Source organism: Garra rufa, chromosome 7 (genome assembly GCF_049309525.1).
Source record: "Garra rufa chromosome 7, GarRuf1.0, whole genome shotgun sequence".
Lineage (NCBI taxonomy): Eukaryota > Metazoa > Chordata > Actinopteri > Cypriniformes > Cyprinidae > Garra > Garra rufa.
Genome location: NC_133367.1, coordinates 23586928 through 23608580, shown reverse-complemented (window position 1 = coordinate 23608580; position 21653 = coordinate 23586928). Strand labels below are relative to the sequence as shown.

General features: G+C 33.2%; 1 protein-coding gene across 1 annotated transcript in view; it reads left to right on the top strand.

Annotated features, from left to right (window-relative positions):
* LOC141338048 (low-density lipoprotein receptor-related protein 1B-like) overlaps positions 1–21653 on the top strand; it is a 104962-nt gene that overhangs the window by 81562 nt on the left and 1747 nt on the right. The window contains exons 22-31 of the mRNA XM_073843618.1: positions 335–420; positions 4695–4817; positions 11040–11221; positions 11335–11534; positions 11613–11801; positions 11892–12040; positions 12171–12264; positions 17480–17596; positions 17690–17809; positions 20810–21007. Coding sequence (XP_073699719.1) covers positions 335–420; positions 4695–4817; positions 11040–11221; positions 11335–11534; positions 11613–11801; positions 11892–12040; positions 12171–12264; positions 17480–17596; positions 17690–17809; positions 20810–21007 — 1458 coding nt within the window. The remainder of the gene's footprint in view (positions 1–334; positions 421–4694; positions 4818–11039; positions 11222–11334; positions 11535–11612; positions 11802–11891; positions 12041–12170; positions 12265–17479; positions 17597–17689; positions 17810–20809; positions 21008–21653) is intronic.

Below are 21653 nucleotides of genomic sequence, written 5' to 3'. Positions count from 1 at the left end.
TATAACCAAATATTACAAAATCCAAAGTACTTTTTTAGTCACTAAAAGTCACAAAGGATTAAAGTCAGACAGTGTTTTATAGTTAATGAACAATTAAATTTTTTATTTTATTTTATTTTATTTTTTAAGAAATGCTGTGGGGAAGATGTTCTATCTTACATGAAATAAATGTTAAAAAATAAAATATAAATAAAATACAATAATATTTATAAATTATGAAAATATATGAATAATACTAAAAATATTAAATCAAATTAAATATAAAATAAATTAAAAATATTAAATTATAATAAAATATGTAAATAAAACATTTTTTTTTGTCTTTTTTTTTCAGTGGAGGAGCCTTTTCTTATTCTTGCTGACCATCACGAAATCCGAAAGATCAGTCTGGATGGATCAAACTACACTCTTCTGAAACAGGTATGATGGATAAAGCTCTCTAAAACATACAATTTTACTTATTCAAGTGTTAAAAAATCTCTTTATTACCATTATTCTAATTTATGTGCTCACAGATGCCATCCTGTTTAGCTCAAACTCATTAGCATGTCTCCTCCATATTCCCATGTAATTTCCATAAAATGCTAAATAATTTCAACCCTGTTATCATTGGTAATTTTTTACCTTTTTGTGGGCATATAATTATATCATATTTAGACAAGTTTTGTCTAAAAAAAAATGAAGTTTTATTGCTTTATCTTTTTAATATGTCTTAAAATGTCAACCCTGTTACTATGAATTTTAATAGCGGACAATTTATATTTGAAAAATATATATGTACATTAGCAGATTTTTTTCATGGCCCAAGGAGCACAAAATGTCTTCCTTTTATACTTATACAAGTGTTAAAAATATATTTTTATAACCATTATTCTAATTTATATGCTCACAGATGCCATCCTGTTTATCTCAAACTCATTATCATGTTTCCTCCATATTCCCATGTAATTTCCTACTTATTTCTTTCATAAAAATACACATGCTCACAGCATATGGTGCTTAAAACAGACACACCATCCAAAAGCTCAGAGGAAAGCACAAGATCAACAGCCATCTGTGATGCTTTACAGAAATTCACAAGCTCACCTTGAGCCTGAAACAACATTTTGGACACTTTGTTGACGCGAATATCGACGCCCGGGAATATTTGCAAACAGAAAAGGTCAAATTGTGACTGGAAGGAAAATTGTTTTGTTGCTTAATCCTTTTAGTGTCTTAAAATATCAACCCTGTTACTATGATTTTTAATAGCGAACAATTGATATTTAAAAAAATATAAAAATGATGATAATCAGATCTTTGGTTTTCCTGGCCTTGAGCACAAAGCTTGTAATTTAGAATTAAATGCGAAAATGTTCAACCCTGTTACCATTGGTAATTTTTTACCTTTTTGTAGGCATATAATTATATCATATTTAGACATGTTTTGTCTAAAGAAAATTAAGTTTGATTTTTTTATCTTTTTAATTTGACTTGAAATGTCAACCCTGTTACCATGATTTATTTAATAGTGAACAGTTGATATTTAAAAAATATAAAAATGTCGATAATCAGATTTTTGCTTTTCATCGCCTTGAGCACAAAGCTTCTAACTTAACATGAAATGCTAAAATGTTCAACCCTGTTACCATAGGTAATTTTTTTTTTCATAGGCATATAATTATATCATATTTAGGCATGTTTTGAAATAACGCTTTATTGCTTTATCTTTTTAATATGTCTTAAAATGTCAACCCTGTTACTATGATTTTTAATAGTGAACAATTGATATTTGAAAAATATATATGTACATAGGCGGATTTTTTTCATGGCCCAAGGAGCACAAGGCCTGTGATTTAAAAAAGGAAATGAAAGTGCAAGATCAACGGCCACCTGTGATGCTTTATAGAAATTCACAAGCTCAACTTGAGCCTGAGACAGCGTTTTAGACATTTGATTGACGCGAATATCAACGCCTGGGAATATTTGCAAACGGAAAAGGTCATATTGTGACTGGAATCGCAACTATTTTACACTTAGTATTGAAAACTATGATGAAAAAGTGCAAGTTATGGCTCCTTTAATCATTCCTAACTAGTAAATCTATCATTATAGTATTCATTATTAATGAAAATGTCAGTTATGGTCTTTAAATCTGTATGCAAAAGGAACCATGACCGATTTGGCTGTGAAGGGACTGTCGGATGAGAAACTCTCGCTTGGCCCGTGTGTAAAGAGATTGAGCGGCTTGCCATCGAAGGAGCAGTTAAAAATGCACGCTTGGGTTGATTCATCAGTCAGGAACTCCATCAGTTTGATTTAAAAGGTCTGGTCCAGCAAATTAGATCTGAACGCGGCGGGGGGTTTGAGTGAACGAGACAGAACGACACGGAGAGAGACGGGCGAATGTGAAAGACCCCTACTGAGAAAGTGATTGGCTATGGGCGTAGCAGTGCATGATGGGAAGTTTCTGTCAGATGGAGGAAGTCTCGCTCTTATTTCTAACCGAACATAGTGAAAATAACAAAGCGAATGAGAAGTGTATTGAGAAAGCGTCCGGAAGATGCTATAATGAGTCGGCTTGGACTATAAAAGATTTGAAGTGTTTTTGTTTGATGGTTTTTTTATTATTATTTTTGTGACTCATGATTTCATTAAATTCTTCAGTTTGAAGGGGTTTGAAATGATCAAATGATTTACTTTTTATTAAATATTAAAAGCTGCTAAAGATGTGGCCTAACAGATAAATGCTCATGTGGACAAAGGAAGTTTGAGTCTAGCTCACAACAATTTCTGGTTACAATCTTCCCACAATCTTGTCCACTTTATAGTTGTTTTATATCTCTATAAATAATAGTTTTGTATCAGAAATGAACAAGTTTTAACGAACAATGAAAGTTGCGATGAAATAGATTTGTCTCAAAAACAAAGACAATGTTTTATTTAATTGAGAAACGTATAATAAATTACTTTATTATTTAAAGTTTAAACAGTTTAACGGCTTTAAAGGTTTTTGTATAAACTGGTGGAGAGAAAAGCGAACAATATTTACTAATTTACTTATTAATAACTAAATTATTAATGTATATGAAGCGCCAAAACTTTATCTAAAAAATAAAAATACAAATTATTATTTTATTATATTTATTAAAACATATTTTAAGTTTACATTATGCATCTAATATGTATATTTTATTTAGTTTCATCTTTACAGAATATCTGTAGTTTTTAAAATAGTTTATCACTAATAATAATAATAAAAATAATAATAATAATAATTTAATTTAATTAAATAAAACCTAAAAATATTGCCTCCAAAACAAATACAATTTATTTTATTTTATTTTATTTTATTTTATTTTATTTTATTTTAATGATAAATTAATAAAACATTACTTTGTTACATAAAGTTTAAAAAATTTAATGGCTTTCAATGTTTTTGTAAAATCTAATGGAGAGAATAGAAAAAAAAACTAAAATATTTCAAACTAAATTATTAATATATGTGAAGCTCCAAAACTTTATCTAAAATAAAATAAAAAAAATATATATTTTAAGTTTACGTTTTTCATTTAATATGTGTTTTTTATTTCATCTTTACAGAATTACTATATTTTTTTAAATAGTTTATCAACAACAACAACAAAAATAATAATAATAATAATAATTTAAATAACATAAACAAAAAAACATTTGCCTTCAAAACAAAAACATTTTATTTTATTTTATTTTATTATCTTTACAGAATTACAGAACTTTTTATAAATATTTGATCAATAACAATAATAATAATAATACAATTTGAAACATAAACAAAACTTAAAAAAAATACTGACATGTTATTTATTCTTTTATTTTTTTTTTATGAGAAATTATTAATAAATTTCTGTATAATATATAAAGTTTAAATAACAACGGCTTTAAAGGTTTTTGTAAAAACTGATGGAGAGAAAAGAGAAAAACTGAAAATATTTAAAACGAAATTATTTATATATAAATTAATATATATATAAACTTAAAAAATAAAAAATATTACACTCCAAAAAAAAAAAAATGTATTTTAAGTTCTTGTTTTTCATCTAATGTGTATATTTTACTTTATTTTCATCTTTAACAAGAACAACAATAATAATTTAATGTCTTTTAAAGGTACTAAACTAAATTTTTAATAGGACAAAAACTTTATCTAAAATAGAATATATATAAAATTAATAGTTATGTTCAGTGTTAATTTAGTATCATGTATATAATATTGTAATATTAATGTTTTGTATTAGCCTTTATTTTTGTATTCTCATTTTAATTAGTTTAGTAATTTAATGTGTTTAGGTTTATTATCATTTTTTATTTCAGTTTAAGTAATATTAGTTCTTCAATAACTTGTTGCCATAGCAACATTTCTTATTTTTTAAAAAGTTATTTTATTTTATTTTATTTTATTTTACCTTTACAGAATTACTGTATTTAAACAAAAATAGTTTTAGTCATCAACAACAACAATAATAATAATAACAATAAACCCTAAAAAAACCTTTCAGTTTTTATTAAAAAACAAATAGTCTAATGTATCTCACTGTTTTAATATTATTCTTCAGGTGGTGTGAAAAATGAGAATGTTTCCAAGAAGGGGAAAAAAATCCTCCTGACTTCTTTAAAATCCTGTCTGTCAATCTCACTCTTTGCCGGTATCTCTCTCTTTGTCTTTCTCTCTTCAGGGACTCAGTAATGTCATCTCTCTAGACTTTGACTACAGGAAGGAGTTGATCTATTGGATTGACACTAGCAGGCCCAGCGGACGCAGAATAAACAGAATGCGCCTGAATGGAAGTGACCTCAAGGTACATCCGCGAGTGTGTCTGTGTGTGTGTATGTGTGTGTTTATGTTGAATTACTCTTGAAATCACCCAGAATTGCCCAGATTGACATATGCAAATACCGTCTGCCCCTGGGTAAATTTGATTCACGTCACCTCTGTACAGAGGCAATTTTTATTGTGTAATTGATGGATTCCAATGTGGGGGAAAGCAGACATATTCACATCACTCCAACAAATAAATAAAAGCTTATTTTTTTTCTGAGAATAACTGGCATTTCTAGTATTAAATAAGCCAGAGTTGAAATGATAGACAGGGTAATGTGTGTGCAAGGCTGTCTGTCTTCATACTCCTCTCCATCAATGCCCTTGCGTATATTACTCAGGGCGGAAAACGGGCATAGTGTGCCAGCCTTGCCCTGCTGGGCCGCCAGAGCTCGTTATGTTTAATATCGAGCCATAATGGCTCATTAAGCTTGATTGAACTCTGGATCTTGAACTGATTTATGATAGTGTGCTATAGTACAGAGAAAGAGAGAGAGAGGGAGAGGGAGAGGTAGAGCTTCTGTAAAGGCAACGAAGTTCGGTGATAAAGTCACCCCCAATGTTGAAGTTAAAAGCAAAATGAAGCCAGACTAAGATAATATTTATAGGAAATTGATGGAAAACTTATAAATAAATCATGACAAGATAATAAATAAATAAAATAAAAGGTAGTGCAAGGTAAAAATGCTCTTGGTAAAATCTTAGAATGTAGAAAGAGACGTTTCAGTTAGATTTTATCATAGATTCACAGGCATTGAAACTTACAAACATTCAATGTGATGTGCCTGTCATGTCACGTTAAAATACTTAAGTAGCAGTACCAGTTTCAACCATTGGGGCAATCTGGAAATGCAAAAAAGATTTATGTTTACAAATGTGACAAATTTTGGTTAGATTTTGTTATAAATTCATAGGGGTTAAAACTTTACAAACAATCAATGCCATGTGCCTGTCACATTGCGTAAAAAATTCTGTAGTAGCAGTGCCAGTTTTGACCACTGGGGGCAGTCCAGAAATGCGAAAAAGAGAGACGTCTAGAGATTTGAAATATTTCGGTTTGATTTTGTCATAGACTTACACACTGAAACTTACATACTTTTGATGTGATGTGCCTGTCAAATCACATAAAATATATATATTTTAGTAGCAGTACCAGTTTCAACCACAGGGACATTTAGAGATTTGAGTTTCGGTTTGATTTTATCATAAATTTACAGGTGTTGAAACTTTACAAACTGTCACGTTGCATATAAATACTGTAGAAGCAATACCAATTTCGACCACTGGGAGCAATCCGAAAATGCGAAAAACAGTGACATTTAGAAATTTGAAATGTTTCATTTAGATTTTATTATGAATCCATTAAAACTTTACAAACAATCAATGACATGTGCCTGTCACGTTGCAAAAAAATTTAGTAGCAGTGCCAGTTTCGACCACTGGGGGCAGTCCAAAAATGCGAAAAAGAGAGACATCTAGAGATTTGAAATGTTTCAGTTTGATTTTATTATAAACTCGCATGCGGTGAAACTTAACACATTCAAAGTGATGTGCCTGTCGCGCTGTGTAAAAGTACTTTAGTAGCAGTACCAGTTTCGACCACAGGGGCAATCTGTAAATGCAAAAAAGAGAGACGTCTAAGGATTGGAAGTGTTTTGGTTTGATTTTATCATAAATTCACATCACGTCACATAAAAATACTGTAGTAGAAATACCAATTTTAAACACTGGGAGCAATCCAGAAATGTTAAAAAAAAGAGATGCAGACAGATTTTAAATATTTAGTTTGATTTTAATATAAATTCACAGGTGTTGAATCTTGCAAACATTCATTGTGATGTTCTTGTCATGTAATATAAAAAATACTGTACTAGCACTACCAATTTCGAAAACTGGGGCAATCTGAAATTGCGAAAAAGTGAGAACTTTAGAGATTTGAAATTTTTTGGTTTGATTTTATCATAAATTCGCAGGTGTTAATACTTACAAACATTCAATGTGATGTGCCTGCCACATTTTGTAAAAGGACTGTAGTAGCAGTACCAATTTCAACCACTGGCGGCGTTCCAGAAATGCAAAAAAAGATAGATGTCTAGAGATTTGTAATATTTCGGTTTGATTTTATCTTCACCGGCATTAAACCTTTACAAACAATTAATACGACATGCCTGTCATATCATGTAAAAATACTGTAGTGACAGTCATTTTGACCACTGGGGGCAATCTGAAAATGTTTAAAAGAAAGACGCCTAGAGATTTGAAATATTTCGGTTTGATTTTATCATTAATTCACAGGTGTTAAAACTTACAAACATTTAATGTGATGTCCTTGTCATGTTACGTAAAAGTACTGTAGTAGCAGTGCCAGTTTTGACCATAGGGGCAGTCTGGAAATTGGAAAAAAGAGAGACATTTCAGTTAGATTTTATCATAAATTTACAGATGTTGAAACGTACAAACATTCAGTGTGATCTGCCTGTCATGTCGCATACAAATGCTGTAGTAGCAGTACCAGTTTTGACCACTGGGGGCAATCTATAAATGTGAAAAAGAGATATGACTAGAGATTTGAAATGTTTTGGTTTGATTTTATCTTAAATTCACAGGTGTTAAAAATTTACAAACAATCAATGCGATGTACATGTAATTTCTCATAAAATAATGTAGTAGCAGTACCGATTTTGACCACTGGGGGCAATCCAGAAACGCAAAAATAAGAGACGTCTACAGATTTTAAATATTTAAATATTCACAGGTGTTAAATTTCAATGTGATGTCCTTGTCATGTTAAGTAAAAGTACTGTAGTAGCAGTACCAATTTCGACCACTGGGGGTAATCCGTAAATGTTAAAAATACCCTGCCACTGACTTTTTCCACAAGATCAGTTTGATCTCAACGCCATGCACATTTTACGTCATTAACAATCTTTTCAACACAATCACGCCTTAAATATTATGGAAATAATGTAAAATATTAGGAATTGTGCCATGCAAATTTATTTTTTGGCCATGTTTGCATCGTTAGATCATTTTCATACCACATATTCTGGAAACATTGGTGTTTATTATAAACAACATTTACCATAAACATCAAGCCTAAACACTTAGAAACACTCTTACACTCTGCTCTCATACGACCTCAATTCAAATGTGTACGCTTTGTGTGTGTTTTGCATGCTTTACATTACTGTGACTTAATTGACTTGGTAATTAAATTCGCCAAGTTTGGTTGGTGTTGTTTTGCTTACCCTGTTCATATTTTTATGCACTTTCACCCTGTGGTGTAGCTCAACCCTGTGGTTTTGTACCATTTACCTGAAGATGTTCGTTTCCCCGGTGAGCACAGCATCTAGAAAACCTGTGAAGATGTCGAAATCCATCACGGCTAGGCTAGTTTTAATTAGCGCTGATGGTACGACCCAGTCTGAGGCAAAATGTCTTTAATGTTCATCTCTAATGTTCATCAGCTTGCAGAATGTTACTCTTACTCTTAAAGCACTAGGCAGGGGGCACCAGGAACCAAGAGCGAAAATGATTAAAAGCGCTGGATTATCTGCCAGCTGGGAAGAGTATTGTTTATGCCAAACAGGCAGTTTCTGTGATCAGAATGAGCAGTGAAATGTTGTGAAGTGCCTTTTTTGTAAAACTTCTCCTTTTGGGAACTTTTCTTGCCATTTTTGGAGAGCTTTGAAGTGCTGTTAATGAGTGGTTATATAGCCCGCTGATAATTCAAAATAATAATGTCTAGCTCAGTGGTTCTCTTGGTTTTAGAACCCCATTTTTTCATTTACAGTCAAGAGTTTTTAGGTTGCTAAAAAAAAAACCTACACATAGAGAAATTACCATAGCCTTGAATTTTTCATGTTGTTTGAAGAAAGAAAGCCCATTCAGACAACGTTATCCTACATTTACAAGTTGTTTAACATTGTTGCAGTTTGACTTTTTGCAGTGAAACCTTGCTAATTTACTGGCTAACTGCTATGCTAATTATTTTTGTGGTTCTGCAAACCACCAGTTGAGACCTACACATCTATAGGTTTTCAAAGCTTTTAGTTTTTTAGTTTATGTACAGAAACGAAGCCTTTTCACATCCACTTATTTACCCATATTTACAAGTTGGTGAATGCTGTTCTAGTTTGGCTTCTTGCAGTGAAACCTTGCTAATTTACTGGCTAACTGTAAAGCCTTCTAACACCCAAGTGTATCTTACAATTACAAGATGTTGTTGTAGTTTAGCTTTCTGCAGTGAAAACTTGATTCGCTGGCTAAATGAAATGCTAACTATCTTGTGAATCTGTAAACCATTAATTAAGAAACAATACATCAAGAGGTTATCATAACCTTGAATTTTTAATTTTAGTTAAAGAAAACCCTTTTACGCCCAAGTTTATTCTTTGTTTACAAATTGTTGAATGTTGTTGTTGTTGCTAATTCGAATGCTACATGCTATGCTAACTATTTGGTGGACCTGCAAACCACCAGTTAAGAAATAAATCATATACCCTTATAGAACACGTACATGTCAGAGACATCTATGTGAAATCTATGTCAAATAGATGTCTCCGAGATGTACGTGTGCTATCAGGGACATTTACAAGTCACTGAATGTTGTTGATGTAATTTGACTTTTTGCTGTAAAAATGTGCTAATTTGCTTGCTAAGTGCTAAGTTTATCCTACATTTCCAAGTTGTTGAATGCTGTTGTAGTTTTGAATTTTTGCAATGAAAACTTGTTAATTTGCTTGCTAAATGCTATGATAACTATTTTGCTGGACCTGCAAACCACCAGTTAAGAAACAAAATATGTATATGTTCCCTGCTAAAAAAAACAGCATATGCTGGTTAGGTATGTCTTTGTGCTGGGATGCTGGTTTTAGCTAGGTTTTGCTAGTCGTTTGCTGGTTTATGCTGGCCCTTTGCTGGTTTATGCTGGTACTTTGCTGGTTTAGGCTGGCCCTTTGCTGCTTTATGCTGGTCCTTTGCTGGTTCATGCTGGTCCTTTGCTGGTTCATGTTGGTCCTTTGCTGGTTCATGTTGGTCCTTTGCTGCTTTATGCTGGTCCTTGACCAGCAACATGACCAGCATAAACCAGCAAAGGACCAGCATAAACCAGCAAAGGGCCAGCCTAAACCAGCAAAGTACCAGCATAAACCAGCAAAGGGCCAGCATAAACATACCTAACCAGCATATGGTGTTTTTTTTCAGCAGGGTTATCAAAGAATTTTTAGTTTTATTTGAAAATACAAAGCCCCTTCACATCCACTTTTATCCTACATTTACAAGTTGGTAAACGTTGTTGTTGTACTTTGGCTTTTTACAGTGAAAACTTGCTAATTTGCTGCTAAAGGCTATGCTAACTGTTTTGTGAACCTGTAAATGATAAATGAAGAAACAAGAAATCTAGAGGTTACCATAGCCTTAACCTTTATATTTTATTTGAAGAAACTAAACCACTTCACACCTCAAATTGTTACATATTGTTAAATGTTGTTGTTGTAGTTTGACTTTTTGCAGTGAGAACTTGCTAATTCGCTTGCCAAATGCTATGTTGGTATGCTAAATGTATTTTTGTTGGACCTAGAAACCACCATCTATACATTATCAAAGCCTTGAACTTTTAGTTTCATTTGAAAAAAACAAAGCCTCTTCATCTGCAAGTTTATCATTTGCTTACAATTTGCTGTTGTAACGTAACTTTCTGCAGTGAAATCTTGTTAATTTATTTGGGTTTACAAACTATTTTGTGAACCTCCAAGCCATTGTTGAACCACATCTAGAGGTAATTATATTATTAAAGTTTTGTTTTGATATGAAAACAAAGCCTCCCCCTCCCACATTTTATCTGACAATGTATGCAAGTTGACTGTTGACTGTTGTTTGCTAATGTGCTGGCTATCTTTAATGCTAACTCATCTTTAGCCAATGAGAGACAGAATTGGGTTTATAAGAAGAAATTTTGGTTTGTTTCTGGTTGTATACTACCATTTAAATTCCTGTCAGGACAATAACAGTTGGTGGAAACCATAAAGACTTACTTTTATATGACTCTAGCAGCAAAATACACTGCACAGCTGTATCCCACACTCGCCACTCTGAACTTTTCTGCTAGGAAGCACTTGTCCCCTGCGGTACTGGCTGTAGATAAATCCATGTGAATAACTGTCCAAAAGAGACCAACTGTGTCTGACTGCTGTTTTCTCAGGTGGTTCACAGGACGTCGGTCCCCAGTGCTCTCGCTGTGGACTGGATCGGCAAGAACTTGTACTGGTGTGACGGCGAGAGAAAGACGCTCGAGGTGGCGAAAGCTAATGGACTCTACCCGACCGTACTGCTGAGGACTGGATTGAAGAATCCGACCGCTCTCTCTCTTGACACTCTCATGGGGTAAATGATACTTATTACTGCCTATTGTTCGCAATCCCAGACTGTATTGGTTTTAAGTACACTTTTAAGCAGTGGTGCACCATTCAAAGCCATTTATTCCCATGGTGCCTTAGATATGTCTTCTGGATCGACTGCTGCGAGCAGCCCCAAATTGGACGGATCGGAATGGACGGAAGCAAACCACGTGTCCTAATTGACACAGAAATACGCGCTCCCTCGGCCTTGACCATTGACCATATCAACAAAAGGATCTATTGGGCTGACGAGAACCATATTTTATTTTCAAACATGGATGGTACAAAAAGACACAAAGGTAAGTCGTCTTGTCTCGAATGTTGTCTCATCTTAATTCGAATGGTCCTCAATAAGATCTCCCATTCCCAATTTCTAGTCCCAATCAAGGACATAGGTGGCATAACCGGTCTCGCACTGTTTGAGGACTTCGTCTACTGGAGCGACCAGAAGTCGAAAACCCTCAGTCGCTCGCACAAGACATCCGGCGGCCAGCATACAGAACTCCTCAGCTCCTGGCAAACCATTCGAGACATTAAAGTCTACCATCCGCTCCGACAACCTGACGGTATTACAGTGAGAATCTCTTGGATAAGTCTTCCGATGACTTTTGGTACTGGAGTCATGTTGTTTTTCATGGTTTGTTGTTTGTCCTCAGTGCCAAAGCATCAGTGTCAGGTGACTAATGGAGGGTGCAGTCACCTATGCCTTCTTTCCCCTGGTGGGGGATACAAGTGCGCTTGCCCTACACACTTCTACCTGGCAAACGACAACAAAACCTGTCTGTCTAACTGCACCGCCAGCCAGGTGTGACTTTATAATTACCTCAGGAGCCCGAATAAGGGTTCTACTCTTGGCACTACTTTAAACTACCAATTATATCCAGTCTGCTTCTCGATAAATAGTTGTTTAAGAGGTTGTCTCTTTGTGTGTGTAGTTCCGCTGTGGTACGGATGAGTGTATTCCTTTCTGGTGGAAGTGCGACACTGTGGATGACTGCGGAGACGGATCTGATGAGCCGGCAGATTGCCGTAAGTAGACAGACATAGTGGATCTCAGCCAAAACCGGTTAAGCTGGTGAAAAATACTTGTTGTAATGCATTGTAGAGTCTGTAAGACTCTAAATCTAGTTAGCTACCTAAAGAGACTTCTTAGGGATCATAGATGAGGTTTGGACCATGAAGCCTTCTACAGTATTTTTTTGGGACAAATTCAAAGATGGTATTTCATGTAAAAGGGATAGTTCACTCAAAAAAGAAAATTCTGTCATCAATCCTCATGTCATCTTGGGAACACAAATTGATGAAATTTTAGAGCTTTCTGAACCTGCATAGACAGCAACACAACTACCATGTGCAAGGGCCAGAAAGGTAGTAAGGGCATTGCTAAAAATTGTCTTTTGTTTGTTTATTTGTTTGTTTGTTCTTTCATTTTTCATTTGTTAGTTTGTTTTATTCTTTTGTTTGTTTGGACCTTCATTCTTTCTTTTTGTTAATCTTCCTCCGTCTTTGTTTATTCCTTTGTTTTTTGTCCATTCTATTTTTTTTTCAGTCTTTCACTTCATTCTTTAGTTCATTAATGCGTTCATTGTTCATTTTTTTGTTTGTTTGTTTGGTCTTTCATTCTTTCTTTTGTTCTTTCTTTCCTTTGTTTGGTCTTTTTTTCTTTCTTTAATTTATTTTTGCTTTTTTCATTCATTCATTTGTTTGTTTATTCTTTTGTTCATTATTTTGTTTGTTTGGTCTATTTTCTTCATTCTTTACTTTTTTCTTTGTTTGCTTTCTGTCTTTGTTTATTCCTTCATTTTTTGTTTGTTCTATTTTCATTCAGTCTTTCACACTTTCTTTACTTCTTTCATTTGTTTGTTAATTTGTGCATTGTTCATTCTTTCTTTCGTTTGTCTGATCTTTCGTTTATTTGTTCTTTCATTTGTTTGGTCTTTTTTTAGTTTATTTATTTTTTCATTCATTTGTTTGATTGTTAATTATTTTGTTGGTCTGGTCTTTCATTCTTTTATTTGTTCTTTTATTTGTTTGGTCTTTCTTTCTTTTTTTGTTTATTCTTTAGTAAGTTTTTTAATTCTTTCATTAGTTTTTCTTTATTTTGTTTGGTTTTCCTTTCTTCATTCTTTCTTTCTTTTCATTTTTCTTTTTTTTTTGGTCTTTGTTTATTCCTTCATTTGTTTGTTTGTTCTATTTTCATTCAGTCTTTTACACTTTCTTTTCTTCTTTCATTCGTTTGTTCATTTGTTCATTCTTTCTTTTGTTTGTTTGATCTTTTATTCATTAGTTTGTTCTTTTGTTTGTTTGGTATTTTATTCATTTGTTAATTTTTTTCTTTCTTTTATTGTTTGGTCTTTCTTTTCTTTCCTTTTCATTTTTCTTTTTTTTCTTTCGGTCTTTGTTTATTCCTTCATTTTGTTTGTTTGTTCTATTTTCATTCAGTCTTTCACACTTTCTTTTCATATTTCATTAGTTCGTTAATTTGTTCATTGTTCATTCTTTCTTTTGTTTATTTGATACTTCATTCATTCGTTTGTTCTTTCGTTTGTTTGTTTGGTCTTTCTTTCCTTTTCAATTTTCTTTTTTTCTTTCGGTCTTTGTTTATTCCTTCATTTGTTTGTTTGTACTATTTTCATTCAGTCTTTCACACTTTCTTTTCTTATTTCATTAGTTCGTTAATTTGTTCATTGTTCATTCTTTCTTTTGTTTATTTGATACTTCATTCATTCGTTTGTTCTTTCGTTTGTTTGTTTGGTTTCTTTTTTAGTTTATTCTTTATTCTTTCTTTTTTCTTTTTTTTAATTCATTTGTTCGATAATTTTTTTGTTTGTTTGGTCTTTCATTCTTTTATTTGTTCTTTTGTTTGTTTGGTTTTTCTTTCTTTCTTTATTTGTTTATTCATTGTTCAGTCTTTCTGTAGTTTCTTTGTTCATTCTTTGTCATTCTTTCTGTAGTTTATTTGTTTTTTTTGTTCTTTCATTACTTTTTTCTTTAGTTTGGTCTTTCTTTCTTTATTTCTTTCTTTGTTTATTCCTTCATTTGTGTGTATGTTCTATTTTCGTTCAGTCTTTCTTTTTTTCTTTTGTTTGTTCATTGTTTATTTACTCTTTTTGATTCATTCATTTGTTCATTCTTTTGTTTGTTTGGACTTTTGTTCTTTCATTTAATATTTATTTTGTTTGTTTGATCTTTCGCTCTTTCATTTGTTTTTACTTTTTTTGGTCTTCCTTTCCTCTTTCTTTCTTTCTTTCTTTCTTTCTTTCTTTCTTTCTTTCTTTCTTTCTTTCTTTCTTTCTTTCTTTTTTGGTATTTGTTTATTCTTTCCTTCATTCATTTGTTTGTTTGTTCTTTTATTCTTTCAGTTGTTGTTTCTTTCTTTTGTTAGTTTGGGCTTTCGCTATATCGTTCAACTTCAGAAGTGAAATTTTAGAACTTTTTAGAGTTTATTAGAGGGATAGTTCACCCAAAAAAGAAAATTCTGTCATTAATTACTCATCCCCATGTTGTTCCATGTAAGACCTTCTTTCATCTTCGGAACAAAAATTAAGATATTTTTGATGAAATGTTAGAGCTTTCTGATCCTGCATAGACAGCAACAAAACTACCATGTTGAAGGGCCAGAAAGAAATGTGACATCAATGGTTCAGCTAAAATTTTATGAAGCTACAAGAATACTTGTCCTTACTACCTTTTTGGGCCTTGAACGTGGTATTTTTGTTGCTGTTTATGCAGGGTCAGAAAGCTCTCGGATTTCAAAAATCTTAATTTGTGTTCTGGAGATAAATGAAGGTCTTACAGGCTTGGAGCGACATAAGAGTATTTAATGACATTATTATTTTTGGGTGAACTATGGTTTTAATGTTGTGGTGTTAGCTTAGCAACATGTTAAAACCAAACTGTTGGAATCACTTCTGAATTGCATCTTTGTTTGCAGTAGACAGAAAGAAAGCTTGAGAAAGAAAGGTTAAGATTTGGTCCCGCTAATTCACTTTGCTGTATATTTAACTTGTGAACTTTAAGTATAGTGTGTCTTTAACTGACTCTACTATCAACTGTGATTTCTTTAAGTGCAATGGAAAGAAAAAAGCCTTTCAGACACTTGAGCTATTTATCTCACTAGTTGAGGACAGGCAAATCTTTTTGTGACCACATATTCCTGTAATTTTCCTTGCCGGTTCATAGAGCAGTTATGTTTGAATAAAGATTTGTCTGTCATCAAAGTAATATTCAAGTGTGTCTTTGAATATGCCATTATATGGGTCATTTGTAATGTGCTCACATTTGTTTGATTGAAAGGTGAATTGTCTAATTGACTGAAAAGCTGGAGAAATGGATCAGGTTATTTGTTATCTCGTCTAGCAGTTTATCGCATACTGAGCTATAGAGATGTCAAAGCTGACAACAAGCAAAATATATTTTGTATTGTGCCCAAGGAAAAAGAAAAAAAGAAATAAAAGCACATTTCTGTAGGATGTTCTTTCTGGCTTACTGGCTGACTGCTTGTGTTTTGTTTTATCTCTGTCTTTGAATTTGTTTTTATTTATTTGTCTTTATTGTGATTGCTTGTTCATTTAGCTAAACAGTTGCTCATTTATTTGTTTATTCACTTGTTCTTTGTTATTACTTTGTTCTGTTTGCTCTTGTTTGTTTATTCTGTCTTTCCATCTGTCAGTATTTCTGTCTTTTTGTTTTCACTTGTTTATTAACTCAGTTTAACTTCAGAATTTGCGTGTTCATTATCTCTGTTTTTGAACATTTGTCCTTATTTAATTTATTATTATTTTGTTTGCTCGTTTTGTTTGCCTTTCTTTCTTTCTTTCTTTCTTTCTTTCTTTCTTTCTTTCTTTCTTTCTTTCTTTCTTTCTTTCTTTCTTTCTTTTTATTTTCTTGCTTTCTTTCTTGTTTGTTAATTTGTTCATATTTTCGTTCATTCTTTTTTCTTTTATTCAGTAATTCTTTCTTTTTTCTTTTATTAATTCATTCATTATTTCTTTCTTTCTGTTTTGTTCATTCTTTCTTTTTTGCTTTCCTTTTTTCTTTTTCGCTTTAGTCCTTCTTTTTTCTTTCATCTGTTCAGTCATTTATTTCTCTTTTTTCTTCCGTTATTTGTTCTTTCTTTCTTTCTTTCTTTCTTTCTTTCTTTCTTACTTACAATTGAAAATTTGTGCATATTTTCACTCATTCTTTTCTTTTATTCATTCATTCTTTATTTTTTTATTTTATTCTTTCTTTCTTTCTTTCTTTCTTTCTTTCATGCTTTCTTTCTTACGTTTGATAATTTATTCATTTTCCATTCGTTTTTTTTTCTTTTATTCATTCTTTCTTTTTTCTTTTATTCTTTCTTTCTTTCTTTTTTATCTGTTCATTCATTCATTCATTTCTCTTCTTTCTTCCATTCAATCCTACGTTTGTTTGTTCGTTCATTTGTTCATCTGTTCATTTTTTGTTTGTTAGTTCTTTCTTTCTTGCTTGCTTTCTTTTTTCTTTTTTTCTTTTGTCTGTTCATTCACTCAATTATTTCTCTTTTTTCTTCTTTTTTGTTCACCTGTTCTTTTGTTTTTCATTATTTGCTCTTTCTTTCTTTTGACCATCCTTTCTTTTTTGCTTTCCTTTTTTTCTTTTGCTTTATTCCTTCTTTTTTCTTTCATTTGTTTCTTCTTTTATTCTTTCTTTCATCTGTTCATTCACTCGTGTATTTTTTTTGCTTGTTCTTCTATTTGCTTGTATTTGCTTGTATTTCTTTTTTTCTTTCTTTCTTTCTTTCTTTCTTTCTTTTTCTTTTGTTAATTTGTTCATATTTTTGTTCATTGTTTTGCTTTTATTTTATTTTCTTTTTCATTCATTCATTTTCTCTTTTGTTTTCATTTTCATTTTCTCTTTTGTTTGTTTTCTTTTTGTTTTCATTCGTAATTCCTTTTTTGTTTGTTCATTAAAAAAATGTTCCTCTATTTTTTCGTCCATTTGTTTGCTCTTACCTTCTATCTATCTTTCACACGTTTTCTCGTTCGTTCATTTGTAAATTTTTTCTTTCATTCATTTGGTGAATTTATTAATTCTTTCTTTCTTTCTTTCTTTCTTACTTTAATTTGTTCCTTCTTTCCTTCTTTTGTTCATTGTTTTGTTTTTTATTTTTTTATTATTTTTATTTAATAAATTTTTTCGTTCTTTATTTGATTGTTTCTTCCATTCTATCTTTTTTTCTTTCTTTCTTTGTTCATTCATTTGTACTTTCTTTCACTTACAGCGGAGTTTAAATGTCAGCCCGGAAGGTTCCAGTGTGGAACGGGTTTGTGTGCCCTCCCTCCCTTCATCTGTGATGGAGAGAACGACTGCGGAGACAACTCAGATGAAGCCAACTGTGGTAATTATAGATTGATGGATGGATAAATGGAGACCAAGTGTAATGCAGTATGATGTATCGTACAATGATATCCTTGTTTGCATTTGCTTTCAGACTCATATATCTGCCTGTCTGGCCAGTTTAAGTGCACTCACAAGCAGAAGTGCATCCCTATAAACCTGCGCTGTAACGGACAAGACGACTGCGGAGATGGTGAAGATGAAACCGATTGCCGTAAGAGACAGTAGCACTTATTTTCTCTCACTGTCAGATTTGATATCAAGGACCACAAACTGTTTTCATCGTTCCTTAAAGAATCTCTGCAAAAAAGTTCCTGTTGGGCTAGATTTCCCTTCAGGAGATGAAAAAACATCCAGAAAATAAGAGCAAGAGAGGTCGGAAATGGATGAAATCTCCTTTATGACTTTCGAATGTGTTTATTGGCTCGTGAAGGTCAAACTCAGACAGATTCAACAAAATGTTTGAGAACTTTGCATCGGTTGATGAGAAAAGTGCCAAGCGAGGAGCCTGGTAAACATTGCCGAAAGTTTTGTTTTGTTTTCTCATTCCTCGGCTGCAGAGCACTTTCGACGGAATTGCTCGAGGGGAATTTAGGACACCGACAGCGAGAAGAAAAGAGTGAAATGAGGGAAAAAGCAAGCGAGGTACGCTTGCTAACTAGTAAGCAAAGAAGCCATCTTGTGTCACCTTCAGAAATCAGGCTGGAGTAATCATTACTTCGAGCGACGGGGATTTGAATCCTAGTCCAAATGCAAGTCTTATTTTAGGTGGTGGTACAGAAGTAGGAGACTGGCAGAAGTTAATGCTCTCTCTCAGATCTGAATCCTCCATTTGAAGCCACAGCAGGGGCCTAATTTCTCACTCCTCCCCAGAGTCGAGTATCTGGCTGGTTTTTGATAAGACGCCCGGTTCTGGTACGCCCTTATGAGAGAGTGCAGAAGAGAAGCTGTCTGTCTTCTTCGAGAGAAAATCAGAAAGATAGAAGTATAAATCGAGGAAAATCATTAACAGCCTTGCATGGGACGGAGCCTGGAGGGTCTCCAGGACTCTAAGAGGCTTTTGAGGGGGTCTGACGGCGTTTTGGATCCAGGGGAGCTGAGCTCAGCCCTGGGCACTGATTAGCCAAACAGAGGGAGGGTTTAACAGGGATAATCGCATATGGAGCATGGCATTAGAGGCCGGCTTTAGACCTCCTCCCCCCAAAAGGAAGGAGAACGCTGTGGGTCAGGATTGCGGCTCCACCACCGGGAATGTCGGGTCTAGGCTTAGATTAGTTTAGCGCACAGCGGCCTGAAAATGGAGATGTGAGGGGAAAGAAATTGCGGTTAGTCAGACCACCAGGGTACATTCCTGTTTTACTTGTTTTTTTCATGAATTAATTATGCTTTGCAAAGTATAAAATGTTCATAAATTAATCCAGGTAAAACTTTAAAAACATATCCAGGAATATGTATATGTGTATCTATCTATCTATCGTTCTAGCAGTCTATCTGTCTAGTTTTTATCGCTCTATCGTTCTATCTGTCATTCTGTCGTTCTATCATTCTATCTGTCTAGTTTTTTATCGCTCTATCATTCTATCGCTCTTATCTATCTATCTATCTATCTATCTATCTATCTATCTATCTATCTATCTATCTATCTATCTATCTATCTATCTATCTATCTATCGTTCTATCTATCTATCGTTCTATCTATCATTCTGTCGTTCTTTCATTCTATCTGTCTAGTTTTTATCACTGTCATTCTATCGCTCTATCTATCTATCTATCTATCTATCGATCTATCTATCTATTGTTCTATCGGTCTATGTCTAGTTTTTTATCACGCTATTATTCTATCGTTCTAGCTGTCATTCTGTCTGTCTATCTATCTATCTATTTATCTATCGTTCTATCTTTCTGTCGTTCTGTCGGTCTATCTGTCTACTTTTTATCGCTCTATCATTCTATCGCTCTATCTATCATTCTATCGGTCTATTGTTCTATCATCATTCTGTCGTTCTATCATTCTATATGTCTAGTGTTTTATCGCTCTATCATTCTGTCGCTCTATCATTCTATCGCTCTATCATTCTATCAATCATTCTATCTGTCTAGTTTTTCATCGCTCTATCATTCTATCGCTCTATCTATCTATCTATCTATTGATCTATCGATCTATCTATCTATCTATCTATCTATCTATCTATCTATCTATCTATCGTTCTATCGTTCTATCGTTCTATCTATCATTCTGTCGTTCTTTCATTCTATCTGTCTAGTTTTTTATCACTCTATCATTCTGTCGCTCTATCATTCTATCGCTCTATCATTCTATCAATCATTCTATCTGTCTATCTGTCTAGTTTTTCATCGCTCTATCATTCTATCGCTCCTATCTATCTATCTATCTATCTATCTATCTATCTATCTATCTATCTATCTATCTATCTATCTATCTATCTATCTATCTATCTATCTATCTATCATTATGTCATACTATCTATCTATCTATCTATCTATCTATCTATCTATCTATCTATCTATCTATCTATCTATCATCTATCTATCTATCTATCTATCTATCTATCTATCTATCTATCTATCTATCTATCTATCTATCTATCTATCTATATCTATCTATCATTATGTCATACTATCTATCTATCTATCTAAATACTTTTTATGTACTTATTAGAATTTAAATAACAACATTAAAATATTACATTTACTAGCACCAATAACTTAAAGTAAAAGACATATATATTACCCCCCCCTCCCCCCCACAAAAAAGTGAGAAATGTTGTCTCTTAATTCATCTCATTTATCGCAGCGCTGCTGCATCCATCAAAGCAGTGCTTGTGTGCAAATTCATCTCCTTATATACAATCAATTGCAAGACAATCACTGTCGGACCGCAGATCGCCTGCTGCGAGCAACGTTCTTGTTATTATGCACAATCCATGGCTTTATTTCTGAGGGTTTGTGGGAAGATCAAAGCAAGTTTTCTGCAGTGTGTTACTGATTCTTTATGGTGCAACTCTCTCAAAAAGAGTCGCAGCTGTATAAAGCCTCAACAAACTGTTGGACTCCTTAAAGTAGCTCTAAAATCTCATCTAAAACTGAACTCTGGTATATGGCAAAAAAAAAAAAAAGTTATTCTGTGGTTTGTCAACTGAACTTATCTTCTCAAAGTTTTGATCACATGATCTTCTTCTTTCCACATCTCCAGCCGAGAACACTTGCTCGCCGTCCCAGTTTCAGTGCAAGACCACAATGCACTGCATCTCCAAACTGTGGGTGTGCGACGAGGATCCCGACTGCGCCGACGGCTCTGACGAGGCCAACTGCGGTGAGTCGCTCGGCGTCGCCATGCATTACCTCACGCTCATCACCACTACTGCCATAAATATCCTCCATAAAATTCAGCGTGAGAAGTTTCTACTGGTCTGAACTCCTAAAACGTTCCATTTGCTTTAATTTTGCACCGACTGTTTGCCCCAAGGACTGACGCAGATGAATAAAGATAGCTTCTGCTCGACTTCTTGGAGTTCCTACTCTAATCTTGGGGTTTTGCGGACGTGCTAGTGCGCTAAGAGACGTTTCGCTGAAAACCGCTCACCCAGGCGCTAATGTTTTCTCAGGGCGAACGTTGTCAGGTTGCATTTGTGTTTGCTTTATGAGCAGCTAACCGATTAGTCTTTTCCATTGGGCTCAAAATGGATGAATTAGTGTGCTATAATTATGCAGATTCAGTTTTTTCTGTGTTTTAGCCGAGCAATGTGTCAAGTTAAGCAGCTGCTTTGGCTTGTAGACGACGTGTAACTATTTCAAGGGAAGTGATTATTGTTAAGAAGTTGCTTATTGCTCATCTTCTCGCTTATTTCACTGTCAGCTTTGAATTGATGGATGTTTTTAACCTCATTATGATACTTTACTATAATTTAATAATGATAGTTTAGTGTTTAATTAATGAATAATTAAGAAATGTCAAAATATAATTTGAAATTATATTATAAATCTATTTAAAAAACTATAAAATAAAATGTATTTCAAATGTTTTCCAAAAAACATTT